Genomic DNA, 22,306 nt, shown 5'->3' with positions numbered 1-22,306 from the left:
CAGCCATTCACATTATCTACAGACATGTCTAACATTAATTGAGCCTTCCAGCCATTCACATTATCAAACATGTCTAACATTAATTGAGCCTTCCAGCCATTCACATTATCTACAGACATGTCTAACATTAATTGAGCCTTCTAACCATTCACCTACAGACATGTCTAACATTAATTGTGCCTTCCAGCCATTCACATTATCTACAGACATGTCTTACATAAATTAAGCCTTCGAGTCATTCACATTATCAACAGACATGTCTTACATAAATTAAGCCTTCCAGCCATTCACATTATCTACAGACATGTCTAACATTAATTGAGCCTTCGAGTCATTCACATTATCTACAGACATGTCTAACATTAATTAAGCCTTCGAGTCATTCACATTATCTACAGACATGTCTAACATTAATTGAGCCTTCGAGCCATTCACATTATCTACAGACATGTCTAACATTAATTGAGCCTCCCAGCCATTCACATTATCAAACATGTCTTACATAAATTAAGCCTTCGAGTCATTCACATTATCTACAGACATGTCTTACATAAATTAAGCCTTCGAGTCATTCACATTATCAACAGACATGTCTTACATAAATTAAGCCTTCGAGTCATTCACATTATCAACAGACATGTCTAACATTAATTGAGCCTTCCAGCCATTCACATTATCTACAGACATGTCTAACATTAATTGTGCCTTCCAGCCATTCACATTATCAACAGACATGTCTTACATAAATTAAGCCTTCGAGTCATTCACATTATCTACAGACATGTCTAACATTAATTGTGCCTTCCAGCCATTCACATTATCTACAGACATGTCTAACATTAATTGAGCCTTCTAACCATTCACCTACAGACATGTCTAACATTAATTGTGCCTTCCAGCCATTCACATTATCTACAGACATGTCTTACATAAATTAAGCCTTCGAGTCATTCACATTATCAACAGACATGTCTTACATAAATTAAGCCTTCCAGCCATTCACATTATCTACAGACATGTCTAACATTAATTGAGCCTCCCAGCCATTCACATTATCAACAGACATGTCTAACATAAATTGAGCCTTCAAGTCATTCACATTATCAACAGACATGTCTAACATTAATTGAGCCTCCCAGCCATTCACATTATCAACAGACATGTCTAACATAAATTGAGCCTTCAAGTCATTCACATTATCAACAGACATGTCTAACATTAATTAAGCCTTCAAGTCATTCACATTATCAAACATGTCTAACATTAATTGAGCCTTCCAGCCATTCACATTATCTACAGACATGTCTAACATTAATTAAGCCTTCGAGTCATTCACATTATCTACAGACATGTCTAACATTAATTGAGCCTTCCAGCCATTCACATTATCTACAGACATGTCTAACATTAATTGAGCCTTCCAGCCATTCACATTATCTACAGACTTGTATAACATTAATTAAGCCTTCGAGTCATTCACATTATCTACAGACATGTCTAACATTAATTGAGCCTTCGAGCCATTCACATTATCTACAGACATGTCTAACATTAATTGAGCCTCCCAGCCATTCACATTATCTACAGACATGTCTAACATTAATTGAGCCTTCCAGCCATTCACATTATCAAACATGTCTAACATTAATTGAGCCTTCCAGCCATTCACATTATCAGACATGTATAACATTAATTAAGCCTTCGAGTCATTCACATTATCTACAGACATGTCTAACATTAATTGAGCCTTCCAGCCATTCACATTATCTACAGACATGTCTAACATTAATTAAGCCTTCGAGCCATTCACATTATCTACAGACATGTCTAACATTAATTGAGCCTCCCAGCCATTCACATTATCTACAGACATGTCTAACATTAATTGAGCCTTCCAGCCATTCACATTATCAAACATGTCTAACATTAATTGAGCCTCCCAGCCATTCACATTATCAACAGACATGTCTAACATAAATTGAGCCTTCCAGCCATTCACATTATCTACAGACATGTCTAACATTAATTGGGCCTTCCAGCCATTCACATTATCTACAGACATGTCTAACATTAATTAAGCCTTCGAGTCATTCACATTATCTACAGACATGTCTAACATTAATTGAGCCTTCCAGCTATTCACATTATCTACAGACTTGTATAACATTAATTAAGCCTTCCAGTCATTCACATTATCAACAGACATGTCTAACATAAATTGAGCCTTCGAGCCATTCACATTATCTACAGACATGTCTAACATTAATTGAGCCTTCCAGCCATTCACATTATCAAACATGTCTAACATTAATTGAGCCTTCCAGCCATTCACATTATCTACAGACATGTCTAACATTAATTGAGCCTTTCAGCCATTCACATTATCTACAGACATGTCTAACATTAATTAAGCCTTCCAGCCATTCACATTATCTACAGACATGCCTAACATTAATTAAGCCTTCCAGCCATTCACATTATCAACAGACATGTCTTACATTAATTAAGCCTTCCAGCCATTCACATTATCAACAGACATGTCTTACATAAATTAAGCCTTCGAGTCATTCACATTATCTACAGACATGTCTTACATAAATTAAGCCTTCAAGTCATTCACATTATCAACAGACATGTCTAACATTAATTGAGCCTTCCAGCCATTCATATGATCTACAGACATGTCTTACATTAATTTAGCCTTCCAGCCATTCACATTATCTACAGACATGTCTAACATTAATTAAGCCTTCCAGCCATTCACATTATCTACAGACATGTCTAACATTAATTGAGCCTTCCAGCCATTCACATTATCAACAGACATGTCTAACATTAATTGTGCCTTCCAGCCATTCACATTATCAGACATGTCTAACATAAATTAAGCCTTCGAGTCATTCACATTATCTACAGACATGTCTAACATAAATTAAGCCTTCGAGCCATTCACATTATCAAACATGTCTAACATTAATTGAGCCTTCCAGCCATTCACATTATCTACAGACATGTCTAACATAAATTAAGCCTTCCAGCCATTCACATTATCTACAGACATGTCTTACATTAATTGAGCCTCCCAGCCATTCACATTATCTACAGACATGTCTTACATAAATTAAGCCTTCGAGTCATTCACATTATCAACAGACATGTCTAACATTAATTGAGCCTTCCAGCCATTCACATTATCTACAGACATGTCTAACATTAATTGAGCCTTCGAGTCATTCACATTATCAACAGACATGTCTTACATAAATTAAGCCTTCCAGCCATTCACATTATCAACAGACATGTCTTACATAAATTAAGCCTTCGAGTCATTCACATTATCTACAGACATGTCTTACATAAATTAAGCCTTCGAGTCATTCACATTATCAACAGACATGTCTAACATTAATTAAGCCTTCGAGTCATTCACATTATCAACAGACATGTCTTACATAAATTAAGCCTTCGAGTCATTCACATTATCAACAAACATGTCTTACATAAATTAAGCCTTCGAGTCATTCACATTATCAACAGACATGTCTAACATTAATTGAGCCTTCGAGCCATTCACATTATCTACAGACATGTCTAACATTAATTGAGCATCCCAGCCATTCACATTATCTACAGACATGTCTAACATTAATTGAGCCTTCCAGCCATTCACATTATCAAACATGTCTAACATTAATTGAGCCTCCCAGCCATTCACATTATCAACAGACATGTCTAACATAAATTGAGCCTTCCAGCCATTCACATTATCTACAGACATGTCTAACATTAATTAAGCCTTCGAGTCATTCACATTTTCTACAGACATGTCTAACATTAATTGAGCCTTCCAGCTATTCACATTGTCTACAGACTTGTATAACATTAATTAAGCCTTCGAGTCATTCACATTATCTACAGACATGTCTAACATTAATTGAGCCTTCGAGCCATTCACATTATCTACAGACATGTCTAACATTAATTGAGCCTCCCAGCCATTCACATTATCTACAGACATGTCTAACATTAATTGAGCCTTCCAGCCATTCACATTATCAAACATGTCTAACATTAATTGAGCCTTCCAGCCATTCACATTATCTACAGACATGTCTAACATTAATTGAGCCTTCTAACCATTCACCTACAGACATGTCTAACATTAATTGTGCCTTCCAGCCATTCACATTATCTACAGACATGTCTTACATAAATTAAGCCTTCGAGTCATTCACATTATCAACAGACATGTCTTACATAAATTAAGCCTTCCAGCCATTCACATTATCTACAGACATGTCTAACATTAATTGAGCCTTCGAGTCATTCACATTATCTACAGACATGTCTAACATTAATTAAGCCTTCGAGTCATTCACATTATCTACAGACATGTCTAACATTAATTGAGCCTTCGAGCCATTCACATTATCTACAGACATGTCTAACATTAATTGAGCCTCCCAGCCATTCACATTATCAAACATGTCTTACATAAATTAAGCCTTCGAGTCATTCACATTATCTACAGACATGTCTTACATAAATTAAGCCTTCGAGTCATTCACATTATCAACAGACATGTCTTACATAAATTAAGCCTTCGAGTCATTCACATTATCAACAGACATGTCTAACATTAATTGAGCCTTCCAGCCATTCACATTATCTACAGACATGTCTAACATTAATTGTGCCTTCCAGCCATTCACATTATCAACAGACATGTCTTACATAAATTAAGCCTTCGAGTCATTCACATTATCTACAGACATGTCTAACATTAATTGTGCCTTCCAGCCATTCACATTATCTACAGACATGTCTAACATTAATTGAGCCTTCTAACCATTCACCTACAGACATGTCTAACATTAATTGTGCCTTCCAGCCATTCACATTATCTACAGACATGTCTTACATAAATTAAGCCTTCGAGTCATTCACATTATCAACAGACATGTCTTACATAAATTAAGCCTTCCAGCCATTCACATTATCAACAGACATGTCTAACATTAATTGTGCCTTCCAGCCATTCACATTATCTACAGACATGTCTAACATTAATTGAGCCTTCGAGTCATTCACATTATCTACAGACATGTCTTACATAAATTAAGCCTTCGAGTCATTCACATTATCTACAGACATGTCTTACATAAATTAAGCCTTCGAGTCATTCACATTATCTACAGACATGTCTTACATTAATTGAGCCTTCCAGCCATTCACATTATCTACAGACATGTCTAACATTAATTGTGCCTTCCAGCCATTCACATTATCAACAGACATGTCTTACATAAATTAAGCCTTCGAGTCATTCACATTATCTACAGACATGTCTTACATAAATTAAGCCTTCGAGTCATTCACATTATCAACAGACATGTCTTACATAAATTAAGCCTTCGAGCCATTCACATTATCAACAGACATGTCTTACATAAATTAAGCCTTCGAGTCATTCACATTATCTACAGACATGTCTTACATAAATTAAGCCTTCGAGTCATTCACATTATCAACAGACATGTCTTACATTAATTGTGCCTTCCAGCCATTCACATTATCAACAGACATGTCTTACATAAATTAAGCCTTCGAGTCATTCACATTATCAACAGACATGTCTTACATAAATTAAGCCTTCGAGTCATTCACATTATCAAACATGTCTAACATCAATTGAGCCTTCGAGTCATTCACATTATCAACAGACATGTCTTACATAAATTAAGCCTTCGAGTCATTCACATTATCAACAGACATGTCTAACAAAAATTAAGCCTTCAAGTCATTCACATTATCAGACATTTCTAACATTAATTGAGCCTTCCAGTCATTCACATTATCTACAGACATATCTAACATTAATTGAGCCTCCCAGCCATTCACATTATCAAACATGTCTAACATTAATTGTACCTTCCAGCCATTCACATTATCAAACATGTCTAACATCAATTGAGCCTTCGAGTCATTCACATTATCAACAGACATGTCTAACATAAATTAAGCCTTCGAGTCATTCACATTATCAACAGACATGTCTAACATAAATTAAGCCTTCAAGTCATTCACATTATCAGACATTTCTAACATTAATTGTACCTTCCAGCCATTCACATTATCTACAGACATGTCTAACATTAATTGAGCCTTCCCCCCATTCACCTACAGACATGTCTAACATTAATTGAGCCTTTCAGCTATTCACATTATCTACAGACATGTCTCACATTAATTGAGCCTTTCAGCCATTCACATTATCTACAGACATGTCTCACATTAATTGAGCCTTTCAGCCATTCACATTATCTACAGACATGTCTAACATTAATTGAGCCTTCGAGTCATTCACATTATCTACAGACATGTCTAACATTAATTGAGCCTTTCAGCTATTCACATTATCTACAGACATGTCTAACATTAATTGAGCCTTTCAGCTATTCACATTATCTACAGACATGTCTAACATTAATTGAGCCTTCCAGTCATTCACATTATCTACAGACATGTCTAACATTAATTGAGCCTTTCAGCCATTCACATTATCTACAGACATGTCTAACATTAATTAAGCCTTCAAGCCATTCACATTATCAAACATGTCTAACATTAATTGTGCCTTTCAGCCATTCACATTATCAAACATGTCTAACATTAATTGAGCCTTCCAGTCATTCGCATTATCTACAGACATGTCTAACATTAATTGAGCCTTTTAACCATTCACCTACAGACATGTCTAACATTAATTGAGCCTTCCAGCCTTACAGCCATTTTCATGTCAATTAATTAGCATTATACTGTATTACTAATATATTATGATAATCTGATAGGAATTTATATCATTGATATTTGTTTAAGTTTTGTCACTAACCTAGACGTAGATTTGAAGTCATCTCTTTTGTTCTTTTTGCTATGTCGGTGTCTTGTTTGATTTAGACAATTTACTTTGTTTTAAGATTCAGTAAATGTAAAATTGTAGAAGACATGTTTCAGTTTTGTTTAAATCATAATTTGTAAATCCAAAATGAATCAATGAGATTGGAACACCAGTAAACTACAACTGACCCTTAACAACAATATCATATTACAAAGCGTAGGAGTATGTTCTATCTATGCAATACCTTTGTATGAACCTTCTCCGCAAAATCAATTTTGGGTATTTATGTAAAGAGATTAAACCAAATGGTACTTGGCGATAGTTCTAAAGATTAAATTCCTGTTACTTTAAATCCTTTTCTTGCACAGTTGTTGACATTTAACTAACAGCATGATATATTTTAAGGGACCATTAAAAGTATGATTTTTATGCAATTTCTGATAGTAATGGTCTGAAGTGAAGTTAACGAGATCTTCTCAAAAACAATAGCATTAAGCTATATTGGTAAAAGTATGAAATAGTATTTAGTTGGAGAATATTAACTTTGAACTGTTTTATTACAGGATGTTGTTCTGGTGGCTTTTGGGAGACCTGGATTTTATTTGTTAACTGTCTTACAATTCCTTTATCCATTTATAGGTAACTAAAATGACTTGTGTGTATCTCCTTTGTTGTTTCTCAAACCATATTTATAAAAATAAAACTTTTCAAGCACACCAAAAACAAAACAGTAGATGAGCTGCAACCTGAATAGATGAAATAATGTCTTAAAGTTTGCGATTAATCTCCCATGTGTCAGACATATTATATCTACAATCTACATTCTCAAAAGGAGTAGGTCCGGTAACGGCCGATTTTGGCCTCAAATTTACCGTTTATCGAACGAAAGATTTTGGACACTTTTTAAACACTTAAGTGTCTATTTAAATTGATTCAGTTAGTTTCTGTAAAGAATTTTAACTGATTTAGTAATTAAAAACGCTCCGATTCAAGCTTAAATATGAAAAATCTATCAAATATGCCAAAAAACCTCACTTTTCAGATGTTTTTTGTCAAAAATGAAAGTGGTCGCATCCGTGTTCATTCTCAACCTTTATATATGTTATGTATTATCATCAAATACAACTTACATTTCAATATTATGAATGAACACGAATGCGGCCACTTTCATTTTAGACGGAAACCGTTTAAAATTTAACTAAAATGCTCAAATTGTGAAGATTTCAGTAATTTAGCATGACTTAATGATGCTAGTACCCGATATATGTCCATTGTTTTGTCAAAAACAGCCCATATTTATGTAGCAGAAGCATTCTACTTTCCAGTAAATAGCTAAAAAATTACATTTTCATACTTTTTTTAAACTGCTATATTTTGGGGCCAAAAAGGGGTCTTACTGAACCTACTACTTGATGCGTTTTGTTATTTGATTTTGCCATGTGATTAGGGACTTTCCCAATTGATCTTCCTCTAAGTTCAGTATTTTTGTGATTTTACTTTTTATGATATAACCAATGCTAGCACAGAGTATTTCAGGATTGTTGATGCTATAACTACACATGGAAAAGAAATAACCGAGTTTTGCTAGTTAACTAATGCTGGTTGAGACTACCAGTGTACCACACCAACATAATGTGTCGGATATTTTAAGAAAATAATCGACAGTGTGATGTCATGTGGTAGATACTGTAGGGTCTATCAGTACAAAAGGAAACAAATCCACCAAAATATTGCCGATTCTACAAGTACCAAAACACCTAATTATATTATGTTTTAACATAGAAAAAGCCACGTTTAATGATATCAAATCCAGTTAGTCAGCAAAGACACTAAACATTTTAATATTGCTACTTCATGTCAGTTGTTCCACATTTCGTAAAAAGGGGAATTTGTCTTAAAGTACAATAGTTTACTATTACAAAAACATAGAAGTAATTATAGAATAATGCATGCGTTTTGTTTTTGTACATGTTAATTTGGAAGTAATATTTTTCCTGTTGTGTTTTCAGCTATGATAAGTTACCAGGTTATAATAGGAGATACCATAACAAAATGTTTTTTACGAGTAGGGGGAGGTAAATATGTTTACATAGTATACACTAAGAAATCTTGTTTACGTCTATTGAAGAAATATCATATCAGAACTTCTATATATCCCTGAAAATAAAATGATAGCCTTATTAGATTATTGTGACAGGCAGAGTATATTGGATCATCTAAGACGGAATAATGTTAGTATAGATCGGATTTAATTTTCTAAAGGAAGTAATTGGTGAATATAGATCTAAATATAAGGAGATTTTTTATGATTTCCATTGAGACAGCTATCTATTAGAGTCCAAATTATATCGATATAGGCATCAATGAGTAACCATCGATCTTCAACTATAAGTAGAACCCAACCCGTAAAATATGTTATAAAAAGCCCCAAAAAAATAAAATTTAAATTCAAGAAAACAAGACAACTTACGGTATGATATATGGCTAAACAAATGATGATTGATAGAGTTTGTCATATAATTTAGAAAAATGCATCCTTTTTTTTGCAGATTTTCTTCTTGTCATTTTCTAGGAAGTTTTATGTACAAAAAATCTACATCAACAATTCTTACGATCAATTTTAATCGTGTCATATCATATTAATAGCATCTTTAATATAATATTATCCGTTGATACTAAGGTTCCTACTCATTCAGTAAAAGTTTAATTTAGCTATTTTCGTCATGTCATTTTTTGTTTAATTGGCTCCTAGCACTGCTCAGTATTTATACATCTCTAGCTTTTAAATGTTTGTGTATGAGCGTTCTTAGTGAAGATTAAATGAAAAACCATAACGGACGAACAACATTTTAAAGCGTAAGTTGCATCATAATTAGTATTGCTCTATTTGTATTTACAGATTATCTCGCAGGCACAGTTCTAGTCAACCGGCACTTTTGTATATTTTTGACTACTTTAGTTGTAACGTTGCCATTATCCCTTTACAGAGATGTAGCCAAGCTCAGTAAGGTAAATAATACAGAATTTTTCAGACATCACTTCTTCTTAAATATGAACTATATATCATTTTGAGGGCCTTTTATAGCTTGCTGTTTAATGTGAGCCAAGGCTCCGTGTTGAAGACCGTACTTTGACTTATAATGGTTTATCTCCACAAATTGTGACTTGAATGGAGAGTTGTTTTATTGGCACTCATACTACATCTTCTTATATCTATATCAATAGCGTTAATGGACTAATGATCTAATAATATATCAAGTGAAATACATAACAGTTTGATTGGTGAAATGCATTTCTAGGAAACATGTTTAATTTTCTACAATATTTAAACAATTATTTTGTCATTTAGAGTGGTATCATTTACATGTTTATGTTTTTACTTTACTAGTATATGTTTGAAAATAAAATATACTAGATAAAAGACAGATAGGATAAAACAGAAATAAACATAGAAAAACAAAAACAATGTGTGTTATTTATCTGTATATAATCAGCCGAGTATGTCCTCAACAACCCAACTTAATGTTGTTATCTTATCTTATCAAGTGCTAGTACAATTCAAAGACAACGGTTCCTAACTAAAACCGAAATAACTAAAAATTAATTGAAACATTTTAAGCTAGTATGATCTTTTGTAGTTTTTAATTGTTGTAATAAGTCCTTTGTTGTGTAAATTTGTTTAAGTAAAATTATTGGAAGTGTATAATTTATTGTTATCATTTCAGTGGGCGTTTGTAGCAATGATTTTAATTGTGTTCATAATTGTGTGTATTTGTATAAGGATTCCAGACTTTAGTGATGTGTAAGTATATTTCCTGCTATAAAGTTGATTTTTGAAAGTTAAATTGCTATGGTAGTATTCATGTGGTTTTACTCACACATTAATAGTTGGTCCGGTATTGATTGGAACCATACAACCATACATATGAATGCTTCCTAATACAGAATGCTTGACAATTTTTAACTAAACCGTATCCTTCTGGAGGGCATAGTGTCGCTTGGTTTTGTAGAATGTTATAATCTTTTGATTTTCATATCGGAATATTTTCGTGGACAAAATGCAGTCAGGATTCTACTTTGTCAAAATTATCTTCCCATTACGCCAGTTCATTTTCACAATCGTATCAATTTATCCACATAGCACCATTACGATCCTGATATGTCAGTTGTATATTAAAAGACAAATGTATCAGCTAGCTATTGAGCATCAGTTAATGATCGTGTCTGCATTGATTCAACTTAAAACTATTGTCTGATCGGTTGGCAGGTGGAATTTTCGAAAATTCATAAACATTTAAAAAAAATTCTAATTCAATATTTCCTGGAAGGGCAGGCTAGATTTTTTAAGTGGTTGAAGATTTTAAACCCTAGTTATTACACACAAAAACTTATAATTTTTCGAAGATATGCATTTTCATCATCCAACTTAACAGACTATCGTCAAGTACTTTTAGTAAAAAAAATAGCTATTCGAACACACCTACTTTGTGATTCATTAGATAGGTATTTCACTTGACCCATATATTTCATCTTTTAGTACTGTGATTTTTTTATGTTATTAAGTCAACCTGAAGCTTTGAAATATAAAAGTGAGACGATGTATGAAATATTCTTGCTTTGTACGATATCAAGACAAAATATTCAACTCAAACACGCCCTTACATTATAAGGTGCACTCGATTTTCTCTTTTCGATACAATTGTTACCCATTTTTTGGAATTTTTTCTTGAGTCACATTAAGGGAGGGCAGATACGAAAATTACTGAACTAATAGATTGATATGTTTTCCGTCCGTGGTAAAAATAAAAAAGTTGGGTTGAACCTGGTATTATCGGATGCTAAACCTCTTGTTTTATGACATGGTTAAAAATATTGCTTAAACACTACGTGATAGAAGCTAACAGAATTCTTATAATAGATAATCATAAGAAAATATTACGCTTTCAAAACTTGTTTTATCGGGTATCAACAGCACTGTATTTAATTTGATTGACCAGGACACTATTGCACATCGGAAAGGTACTTTGAGGATCAAACCATATCTTTTGTACCTAAAAGAGGGGCGAAAGATATCAGAGGAACAGTCAAACCCATAGATCGAAAATAAACTGACAACGCCATGGCTACAAATGAAAAAGACAAACAGACAAATGATACTACACATGACATATCAAAAGGCTATAGAAAGGTTAACATTTAACGCTGCGGTATATTGAATAGCACAAACAAAGCTAAAATAGAAATTTTATATCGTATTAGTGAACGATTACCATTAAAGAACTACACCCGTTGACATGAAACTATACTACCTACATTGTACACTTGTTTAGTCAGTGTTTGTGGGTGTTTGTTTGTGTATCTTAATTCGTTTATTCGTTGGTTTTTGTCTGTTTATCTATTTCTGTTACGGACTTTTATGTCTTCTGTTTCTTTGCATGTATAACAGTGATAATTAGTTTTGGAACATAAGATATTTTATGTTGTCTTCCATCTTCCTGAGTAAAGTTTCATTTTGAATATTTTGAAAAATTCTAAATCATACTGCAACTTAAGTGTATGAATATATGGCATTGAAACTTTTGTCCTTACAAATTGTTTTAAATCATTCAAAGAATAAATCAAAACTGAATATGATATTTGTTAATTCTGTGCAGTTTAGTTTAATATTTTTTCAAATCGATAAACCTTCTGGGGTTGATAAACTCACTATGCAAAGTTAGTATATATATTTATTGGTGCACTGTTTCTTAATTTAATGTATTGTTTCTGATTATAGACGAGCTACTGCTGATGCCTGGACTCTTTTTGATTATAATTTTGCACAGTCAATAGGAATAATGACATTTGGTAAGTAAATATGCGTCAAGGAAACTATGTGTATAATATGATACGTCAGACTCTGGTATTATCATCAGAAATAAGCAGTGGTAAATTGAAAGCTCAGACGCGCGTAACATAATTAACAATAATCTTTGGTGTTGGAATCGAACAATTGAAAAGCTAAATTAATGACCATGTGAAATGGCATAAAACAAACAATAAAAAAAAAAAAAAAAAATGTTATGCCAAATCTTGCTAAGGCAATTTTGTGCTGTGTGTAGAAAAAATTAAAAATTACAAAAATACCAAACTCCGGCGATAATTTAAAACGGAAAGTCACTAACTAAATGGCAAAATAAAAAGCTAAAATAAATCTAACAAATGGAAAACAACTGTCATAAACATGACTTGGTACAGGTATTTTTATGTTGATCATTACTGTGTTGAACTGTTTTTACATTTTATGAAGAATAACTCAACAGAAAATGATAAGCTCTATGCTATTCCATGTGAGCACCATAATAAAGACTACAGGGGTAATTACATCCTCTGTGAAATAGATGGTAAAATGATTCCCGTAGAAGTACTGATTTTGAAGCTTTTGTTCAATTTATACACATTCTTACCTTACAATTTCAATTATATTTACAAAAGGAAAAAGAAAACATTATATATATAAATAAATCAAACAGCACCACAGCAGCACACAATACCAAATAGATATCTATTAATTATCAATCTGGTTTTGATAAAAGTAGAGTGCTTAACCAGCAGGCTTAACTTAAGATCACTGACAATAGTCAAGTTCCTATACAATACGTCAAATTATATATCACTGATAATCGTTAACAGTTGTAACACATATTTTAGATTGACTGTCATAGATGTTCCAGTGGTTTGTTCTTCTCTTTAAATTAGTATTCTAAACTCCCCTAATGACGGATAGTAATAAATTAGAACATACGCTTATCCATTACTAGGATCATGATTTATACAGAATGGAATAGTTGGGTTTACTTTTTTTATTTATTTAGATGAAAAAAGTAAATGTTTTCGATGACATGTTGTTGAGTTCCTAGTTAAGCATGTTTTTGGTATGATCTTTATACACTTCTTTATGATCAATGGCTGGAAACACACTAGTGCCGAAGTATCATTGTTATATTCATAAAAGGGGCTTCAAAGTAAAACTTATTGGACAGATCAAGCTTGGTGATTATAACACTGCAAAGCGTGCAAAAGATACAAGAAGACAAACACACTCATCAATCGAAAAGGGGCTTAAAAGTAAAACTTATTAGATAGATCAAGTTTTGTGATTATAACACTGCAAAAGCGTGGTAAAAGATACAAAAAGACATACACACTCATGACTCGAAAATAAACTGACAAAATATTGGCAAAAAAAACAGAAAAAAGACAAACAACATGGCGAAATATACCTGCACTATAAACGCTTTTTATTTACAGGCTGTTAAGCATAATAGATGAAGTAAACATACTGAATATTATCTGCTTACTAATTGGAATTTGTTTTTTCCAGCATATATGTGTCACCACAATACATTTCTGATACACCAGTCACTTGAGAATCCAACAGAAAAGAGATTTCAAATTGTGACACATTTTAGTTTTTTATTTTCTTTGTTAATTATGCTGTTGATTGGAGTTCTCGGCTATGTAACATTCACGGGATATACCCAAGGTAATTATGCTACTGCATTCTCATTATTTTATCATTCTCAGGAGATACGCAAGCTCAGTATGCTGGTGTTTTTTTTGCATTTTGAACTCTGTTTTATTTACAAAATATACCCTATTAATTATGCTGTCCATTTGCTATCTAAAATTATAAAATTATAAAAAATAGTCCATGGTAAACATGTATCTGATTGATATATACTAGGTTAGTTCGGCAACATACTTATAAATATGTTTGCTTGTTTTAATTGTATTTAAAAATGCAGGTATGCACATATATTACAACTGTTTCTGTGTGTTGGTTTGCTTGGTCTCTTCCTATCGATTTACGAAATTTGTAATTCAATAAACTTGTATGGTCTACATATTCCATTTTTGATATTAATCTAAAGTCAACTGGTGTCTGATACAAAATTGTACATGAACCTTTCGTTCAAACATTTAAAAGTACCCTTGTAGTCCTTTGGCTGTTTCAACCTCCATATATATCTGATAGATATGTTCAATGTTAATCAAAATATATGTACAAGGTCATTTTGCATATTGATTGTTCTGATTTAGGTGATCTTTTGGAAAACTACTGCAAGACAGATGATTTAATGAATGTGGCTCGACTCTGTTTTGCTGTAACTATTATGCTGACATATCCACTAGAATGTTTTGTTGTTAGACATGTAAGTATTTACACAAGTATGGCTACTAGAATGCTTTGTTGTTCGACATCCTTGTGTTTAGCTTCCGTTACACGAAGTGTGTTCCAAGAGACTTTTGACACACAATTGTTAAGTTTTCCATTAAACAATGTATGTTGTTGTTGTTCAAAATGTATGACTTTGTGTTTATTTTCCGTTATACAATGTACATCGATAATGTTTAATTGTTCAACATTTATGTGTTTAGTTCCCTGTTACACAGCGTATGTCTTCATATGTTTGTTATTCGACATGTTTTTTTCGACACGATCACGGACAATAATGGAATTAATTTGGAATAAAAAAATTACAGGCAGTCTACCCTCTCGGGCTTAATGATAATATCATGGGAATTGGTAATATATCAAAAACCGATTCTGTTAACATTTTGGATATAGTTTCTAAAACTGTTCGTAAAAATCCTTCTCATGGACGTAAAAAAAATCGCAATCAAAGAAAATTTCGGACCAACCATACAAATATTTCGGACCTAGTTTCTATTTCAAAAAACAACGGCAGACATTATCTGTTAACCAAGCTCTGTTCTTTACCTATTGATAAATTAAATAAAATTTTAGAGGATTGTAACACAATTTCATATTGCAGTCCTTAGTATGAAATCGTTCAAATTATAATGGCATATTGTTATTCTAAACTGTTTTCCAAAATTGATCGCCCTGCAGATCATATAAAACATTTTATTAAAATAATGTATGTCAATAAAGGTTTTGATTTTGTAAATATTGCAGGTATTTTTAACGACTATTCTGTTAAAGACAAAATTCCTGGATATTTTGATAATACTGAACTCCCTCTTATTTGTTATATTTAAAAGAAATCTACCCGGAAATATGTGTTTTATTATAGCCAATTGTGTAAAGATGTAAATTACATTGAAAATAAACCTATTTCATGTAATTGCAGTAATTGCGAATACACTTATGGCCCCATTTCTCATGTCATAACAGGAGACCTGAACATCGTTCGCGACCGAGAATTACAATCATTCCTCAGTTAAGGACCTAAATATCGTCCACCGGCAATTATAATTTGGAATGAGTGTCGTAATATCATCCACGACTCACTTCGTACCTACTGTTTGAAATGGGTAAAACGGGAAAAAGCTGACAAAAAATCTTTGGACTCTTTTTTTTAATTCAGTAATGAAGATAGTTGATATTCGAATAAAACATTTTAAAGAACATTTTACTCTTAACAACAACCATAAAAAGCCTATTTCGCGTATCAAACATAAACTAAAAGAACAAGCCAAGGAATTATTTTTTGTCCCGGCTGATAAAGCTGCTAATATTATCTTTATTGTTAGACGTAAGTTTTATCATTTTATAAATTTTCTGTTTACAAAACTTTGAATTTTTAAAAAAACTAAGGATTTTCTTACCCCAGGAGTAGATTACCTTAGCTGTATTTGGCACAACTTTTTGGAATTTTGGGTCCTCAATGCTCTTCAACTTTGTATTTGTTTGGCTTTTTAACTATTTTGATCTGAGCGTCACTGATGAGTCTTATGTAGACGAAACGCGCGTCTGGCGTATAAAATATTAATCCGGGTACTTTTGATAACTAATTATATTGAGGTTCTGCAAAAGGAAATCTCGAATTCACCAACATTCCAACTGACTTCATTTTCAGAAAACGACATCTTTAACAAACACAAATTTTAAGTACTTCTTTACAAGCAGAACAAATACAGTGAAAGTCCCAACTATGTACTGGCTTCCGAAGCTACACAAAAAACCTTACAAATATAGATTTATTTCATCCTCAAGCCATTGTTCCACTGCTAAATTGTCTATTCTACTTACTAGTACACTTAGTACACTAAAAAAACCTGATTATAAATTGTTCAAATAAGGCCTTTGAAAATAGTGGAATTAAATTACTGTTGGAGTGTCAAAAACTCGTCGGAAGTACTTGGTAAAAGAGGGACGAACGATACCAAAGGGACAGTCAAACACATAATTCTAAAATAAACTGACAACGCCATGGCTAAAAATGAAAAAGACAAACAGACAAACAATAGTACACATGACACAACATAGAAAACTAAAGAATAAACAACACGAACCCCACCAAAAACTAGGGGTGATCTCAGGTGCTCCGGAAGGGTAAGCAGATCCTGCTCAACATGTGGCACCCGTCGTGTTGCTTATGTGATTACAAAATCCGGTAAATAGTCTAATTCGGTAAGTCACATTCATGAAAGGGAAGGGGATTGTAGTTACGACGTAAGGAACATATCCGATATCATTTGTGAAACGGTTATTCCATAACGGTCAACCAACTCGTGATGGCGTCCGTAAAATTTACGAAGGGATGATTTCAACTTCACCATTTGGAACTCTTGGTTTAATAGCTTCCTTGTGAGCAGTAACCCTCTATCAAGAAAATCATGATAGGAAATGCAAGCACGGGAATATCGTATCAATTGGGAGATATATACCCCGTATGCAGGTGCTGCTGGAATGTTGCTACTTAGAAATGGAAACTTCACAATTGGAAAGCTGAAATCATCTCTTTTGTCGCAAAGTTTTGTTTTCAACCGACCCTCATTGTCAATTTCCAGATGTAAGTCAAGATATGAGGCAGACTTAACTGTATCTGTAGTATCCTTTATCTCTAGTTCGATGGGATAGATTAGTTCCACATAGTCACCAGATAAATTGCATGCATATACTGGTGAATTTTAATCTGTTCAAAGTTTTGATTTTTCTAGTCTGCCTCATATTCTTATTTAGAAAAAATTCACATCCCTAATTAACTGGGTATTTAAAAAGTCAGAATGCGAGTACATATGTTCAAACTCTTTTTTTTTTAGTAGCAATTGGACATGCTTTGATACTATATATGCGCTTGAATTTTTACTTGATAACATTTTTGTTCGCTTTGGAGATTCCATATATCGTCAAGTTATTGAAATTCCAATGGGGACTAACTGTGCACTACTTATTGCGGACCTGTTTTTTTTTATTGTTATGAGTTACAATTTATGACTAAAATTAGCAAAGACCCATCGAAACAACATTTGATACAAAAATTCCACAATACTTTTAGATATTTGGATGATATATTGGCTCTCAATAATGTCGACTTCAGTATCAGTATGTATACTAAAGAAATTTATCCTGTTGAACTTACTTTAAATAAATTTATGATAAAAGAGATTTCCTTTCGTTAATTATCCATTTTTAGAGGGTTACGTTCCCTTGTCACCATCTTATTGTGTTGATATATCTCAACTTGTACGAATCGCTCGTGTATGTAACAACGTTTTAGATGTTAACGAGAGAAATTTATGTATTACTGAAAAATTATTACACCAGGGTTTTCGATATCACACACTAGTCAAAACATTTACGAAATTTTATCATCGGTATAAGGAAATAATTCGTAAATATAACTCAACATGCCGACATCTTATACGTTCAGGTATTTCACATCCAATCTTTTATGGTAATATTCTTTACAAAGCACAAAAATGTCAGAATTCACCTCAAATGCTTACAAAACCTTTAAACAGACTTATTAAGAAGGGATATAGTTTAATACTATACTGTTGTCAGGTCATTAAAGATTTCATATTTTGGCTTTAATATTGAATCACTTATAGGGTCTTTGCGTCGGAACTAAACACATTTATTTTTAGATCAGTTGTTGGCATGACACGGGTTATGTTCTTCTCATATATTTTATGATAGTATGATACTAAACCCCTAACGGGAGGGATTGTGTCTGATATTCATATGATGGAGACATAATCTTTCAACCAGTTTAATTGAGGTCTGGAGATGGCATGTCAGTTAACTGCTAATAGCCTGTTGTTATTTATGTATTATTGTCATTTTATTTATTTTATTTTGTTACATCTTCTAACATCGGACTCGGACTTTTCTTGAACTGAATTTTAATGTGCGTATTGTTATGCGTTTATTTTTTTACATTGGCTAGAGGTATAGGTTGAGGGTTGAGATCTCATAAACATGTTTAGCCCCGCCGCAATTTTGGGCCTGTCCCAAGCCAGGAGCCTCTGGCCTTTGTTAGTCTTGTATGATTTTTAATTTTAGTTTCTTAAGCTTGTGTATAATTCGGAGTTGAGTATGACGTCCATTATCACTGTACTAGTATACATATTTTTTAAGGGCAAGCTGAAGACCGCCTCCGGGTGCGGGAGTTTCTCGCTACATTGAAGTCCCATTGGTGGCCTTCGGCTTTTGTCTGATCTATGGTCGGGTTGTTGTCGCTTTGACACATTCCCCATTTCCTTTCTCAATTTTATTTTGTTTAGTTTTTCTTTTACACAATTATCTTCTCAACAATGCTTTGTTGTTCGACATTTATGCGTTTAGTTTTTTTAGTTAAACAATGTTTGTTTTCGATAGTGTTTATAGTGTTCAACGATAATGTATGTTGTTTGTGATAAAAGTAATTGGTTTTCCATTAAATTATTAACTCGGTATATCTTTCCTTTTTGTCCGTCATGTTTTTTTTAACCCATTATATAAGTTACATTGTTGTTGTTTTGTTTTATTATTGTGTGTTTGCTTGTATCTCACTGCCTCGTTTCTTGATTATTTCAGTCTGTATAGTACTTAAAAGCATATTGATAATTTTTAATCAGTAGGCAACTGTTGTAAATATATTTTTGTCGTTTCAGGTATTCGAGAATTCCTTCTTTGCAGTAACAGAAAAAGCTCCCATGTGGCGTCATCTTACAGTTACAATTTCTGTAGCAGCAGCAACAGTTCTTATTGCAATGACTACAGACTGTCTAGGCATTGTTTTGACGTTTAACGTAAGAAAACAATGTTTACTAATGGATATGAAAGAAATGAGTTGTAGGGGTAAACGTCAATGGGACAGCATCACAAACGACACAAATAAACAAAGATCACAGGAGGACAACATAAGTAGCCAACAAAAGACAGTTATCTAATTGATATGTAAAGCACTAATTTTTCTTAGACTAAAACAAGTTGTGAACAAATATCAGCCTCTACCAATTTATGCCAATCTGGAGGCTTGTATAATAAATATACTTTGTTTTTATAAAAATGACGTCTTAAAACAATCAAGGGAAAGATCATTTACATTGTCATTACAAAATATCCTATAGCAATAGAATAAATTAATATGAAGTATAACTGCATGATAACGGCAACCTTGACAAAAATGGATTTGGTATGATTGCCAATGTGACAAGTATTGAACAGAGTTCAATTGAAGCGTTTTTACGCAATATCTATTTTGCAATGAGTTTTGCCAGGTGAATTCGTTACTTTACCATCAGCATTCATCTGACTATCATTTATTAACAAATTTGAAATAAATCAAAATGAAAATTATTTTATTGTATGTTTATTTTTATTTTCAGGGCGTAGTTGTTGCGTGTCCATTAGCATTTATTATACCACCATTATGTGTTATGAAATTAAGACAAGAGCCAGTGCTATCAAAAGAGAACATTTTCCCAATATTAGTGGCTACGTTTGGAATTTTGGCTTCCGTAATTGGAATAATTGTAGCAGTATATAATTTGACAAAGGGTATTGAATGTAGTCATGGTAAAGAAATGTTTTATTGTTTGACGCCTTCTCGTATAAATGGAAGCATGCTAGCATCAAATACGACATTATAATATCATGTAACTTTGCTACACCTGTACATGTATTGTCCACAAGGCAAGTACTACTACAAAGGTTTAAAATAAGACATGTATGTGGAATATTTTCAAGGAAAATTGAAATCATATGGATGAAAACTATCATTAAAACAAGATAAAAAAAAAGAGAAGACATCTTTATGTTTTATTGTGATCTATTTAATGTTTATTTGGTTTTTATAATGGCATTATATTTCATCGGTTATTAAATAATGTATTCAATGTGAGAATTATTCCATATTTTCTGTCATTCTGGTGGTTTTTTTTGTATACATAATAAGATGTAAGGAACTACCAAATAATCTGTAATAATATAATAAATATGGTGTGCGCAAGTAAATTATTATTTGTTTCTCTTTATTGGTATGCCGCAATACATTTTTATCACTAGTGATTAATAGTATTTTTATAGTATTTATATCACAATATGTTTAAATTGTGGGTGATTGTGAAATTTATTAATTTAATGTAGGTTAATAATATTCAATGAAATAAATCAAAGAAACATTTCATACCTCTGAACATCTGTAATTCAAAATAGAAAAATATCTGCAATTGAAAAGCTAAGAAGACTACTGCAATTGAAATATAGGAATAGATTGAGAGACTGATTAACAATCATAAATAGAAAGATAAAAACGGAGATATTGGCAAAAAGAAGGTCAACGGTGAGAAAACAAATAAATCAACTAAGATACTCCCCACAATTGACCAATGTGACCCAGACAAGAAGTGAAACATCATTGTGTGCTACAAAAAAATGTCTTCATAAAAACGTACCTAGAATATGATACAAGTGATCAAAAGTAAAGTAAATGTAATGTATTACTTTTATTATTGGTTATTTTGTTGTATAATTGGTGTTCAAATATTGTACACTTTTTTCTTGTTATTATGCATATGTTGCTGAAACGTTAATAAAAATTGTTCAAGGGATGTTTGTTTTATCTTGTATTTTGTGAGTAAATTGATGTGTCCAAATTTATTGACACTTTTAATTGTGAATACTTACTTTTGTTGCTATCACATTACACATCTCCTCTTTGAACATCTACTCAGGATTCTTTACAATGTTTGGACTATATTCTTTCTAAGATTATTCTAGAAATAAATGTCTTAATCCGTATCATAGGAATTTTGTGAAGTCTTCACGACAAAGGCAGATTACCTTTTGTTATATTCCTTGGACCTCGGTTTGACTTATGTGGCTTCTTGTTTATTCCTTAGTTTAAATGTTCTTAGCTTCTTTTGGGATCTTTTAAGTAGCTTGGTCGATTAATTTTCGGAATGGAATATCTTTATGTTCTAAAATATTTCGAATTCATTTCTTCTACACTTAGAATATCTCTAATATAACTGAGGAATTAGTTTGAAATGCATAAAATGATAGTAGCGGTGTTTGCAGGTAAAGGAGTAACTTAAAGGCAAATAAAAACACAAAAAATCTAAAATTCGTCATTTAGTGTTCAAAAACAGATAGGATATTTTAGATAATTCAAGTTTTTAAAAGGACCA

General features: G+C 32.5%; 1 protein-coding gene across 6 annotated transcripts in view; it reads left to right on the top strand.

The window, feature by feature from the left end:
* Positions 1-21,727, top strand: part of LOC139513812 (putative sodium-coupled neutral amino acid transporter 11) — a 60,283-nt gene extending 38,556 nt beyond the window's left edge. For all 6 annotated transcript variants that reach the window (XM_071302632.1, XM_071302631.1, XM_071302635.1 and 3 more), the window contains 9 exons: positions 7,462-7,537; positions 8,908-8,973; positions 9,798-9,907; positions 10,624-10,700; positions 12,675-12,745; positions 14,262-14,423; positions 14,981-15,093; positions 19,787-19,924; positions 20,504-21,727. In XM_071302632.1, coding sequence (XP_071158733.1) covers positions 7,462-7,537; positions 8,908-8,973; positions 9,798-9,907; positions 10,624-10,700; positions 12,675-12,745; positions 14,262-14,423; positions 14,981-15,093; positions 19,787-19,924; positions 20,504-20,767 — 1,077 coding nt within the window. In that variant the 3' untranslated portion in view covers positions 20,768-21,727. The remainder of the gene's footprint in view (positions 1-7,461; positions 7,538-8,907; positions 8,974-9,797; positions 9,908-10,623; positions 10,701-12,674; positions 12,746-14,261; positions 14,424-14,980; positions 15,094-19,786; positions 19,925-20,503) is intronic.
* Positions 21,728-22,306: the final 579 nt, after the last annotated feature.

Source organism: Mytilus edulis, chromosome 2, assembly GCF_963676685.1.
Source record: "Mytilus edulis chromosome 2, xbMytEdul2.2, whole genome shotgun sequence".
In the NCBI taxonomy this organism is placed as follows: Eukaryota; Metazoa; Mollusca; class Bivalvia; order Mytilida; family Mytilidae; genus Mytilus; species Mytilus edulis.
This window is presented reverse-complemented; position numbering and strand designations above follow the sequence as displayed.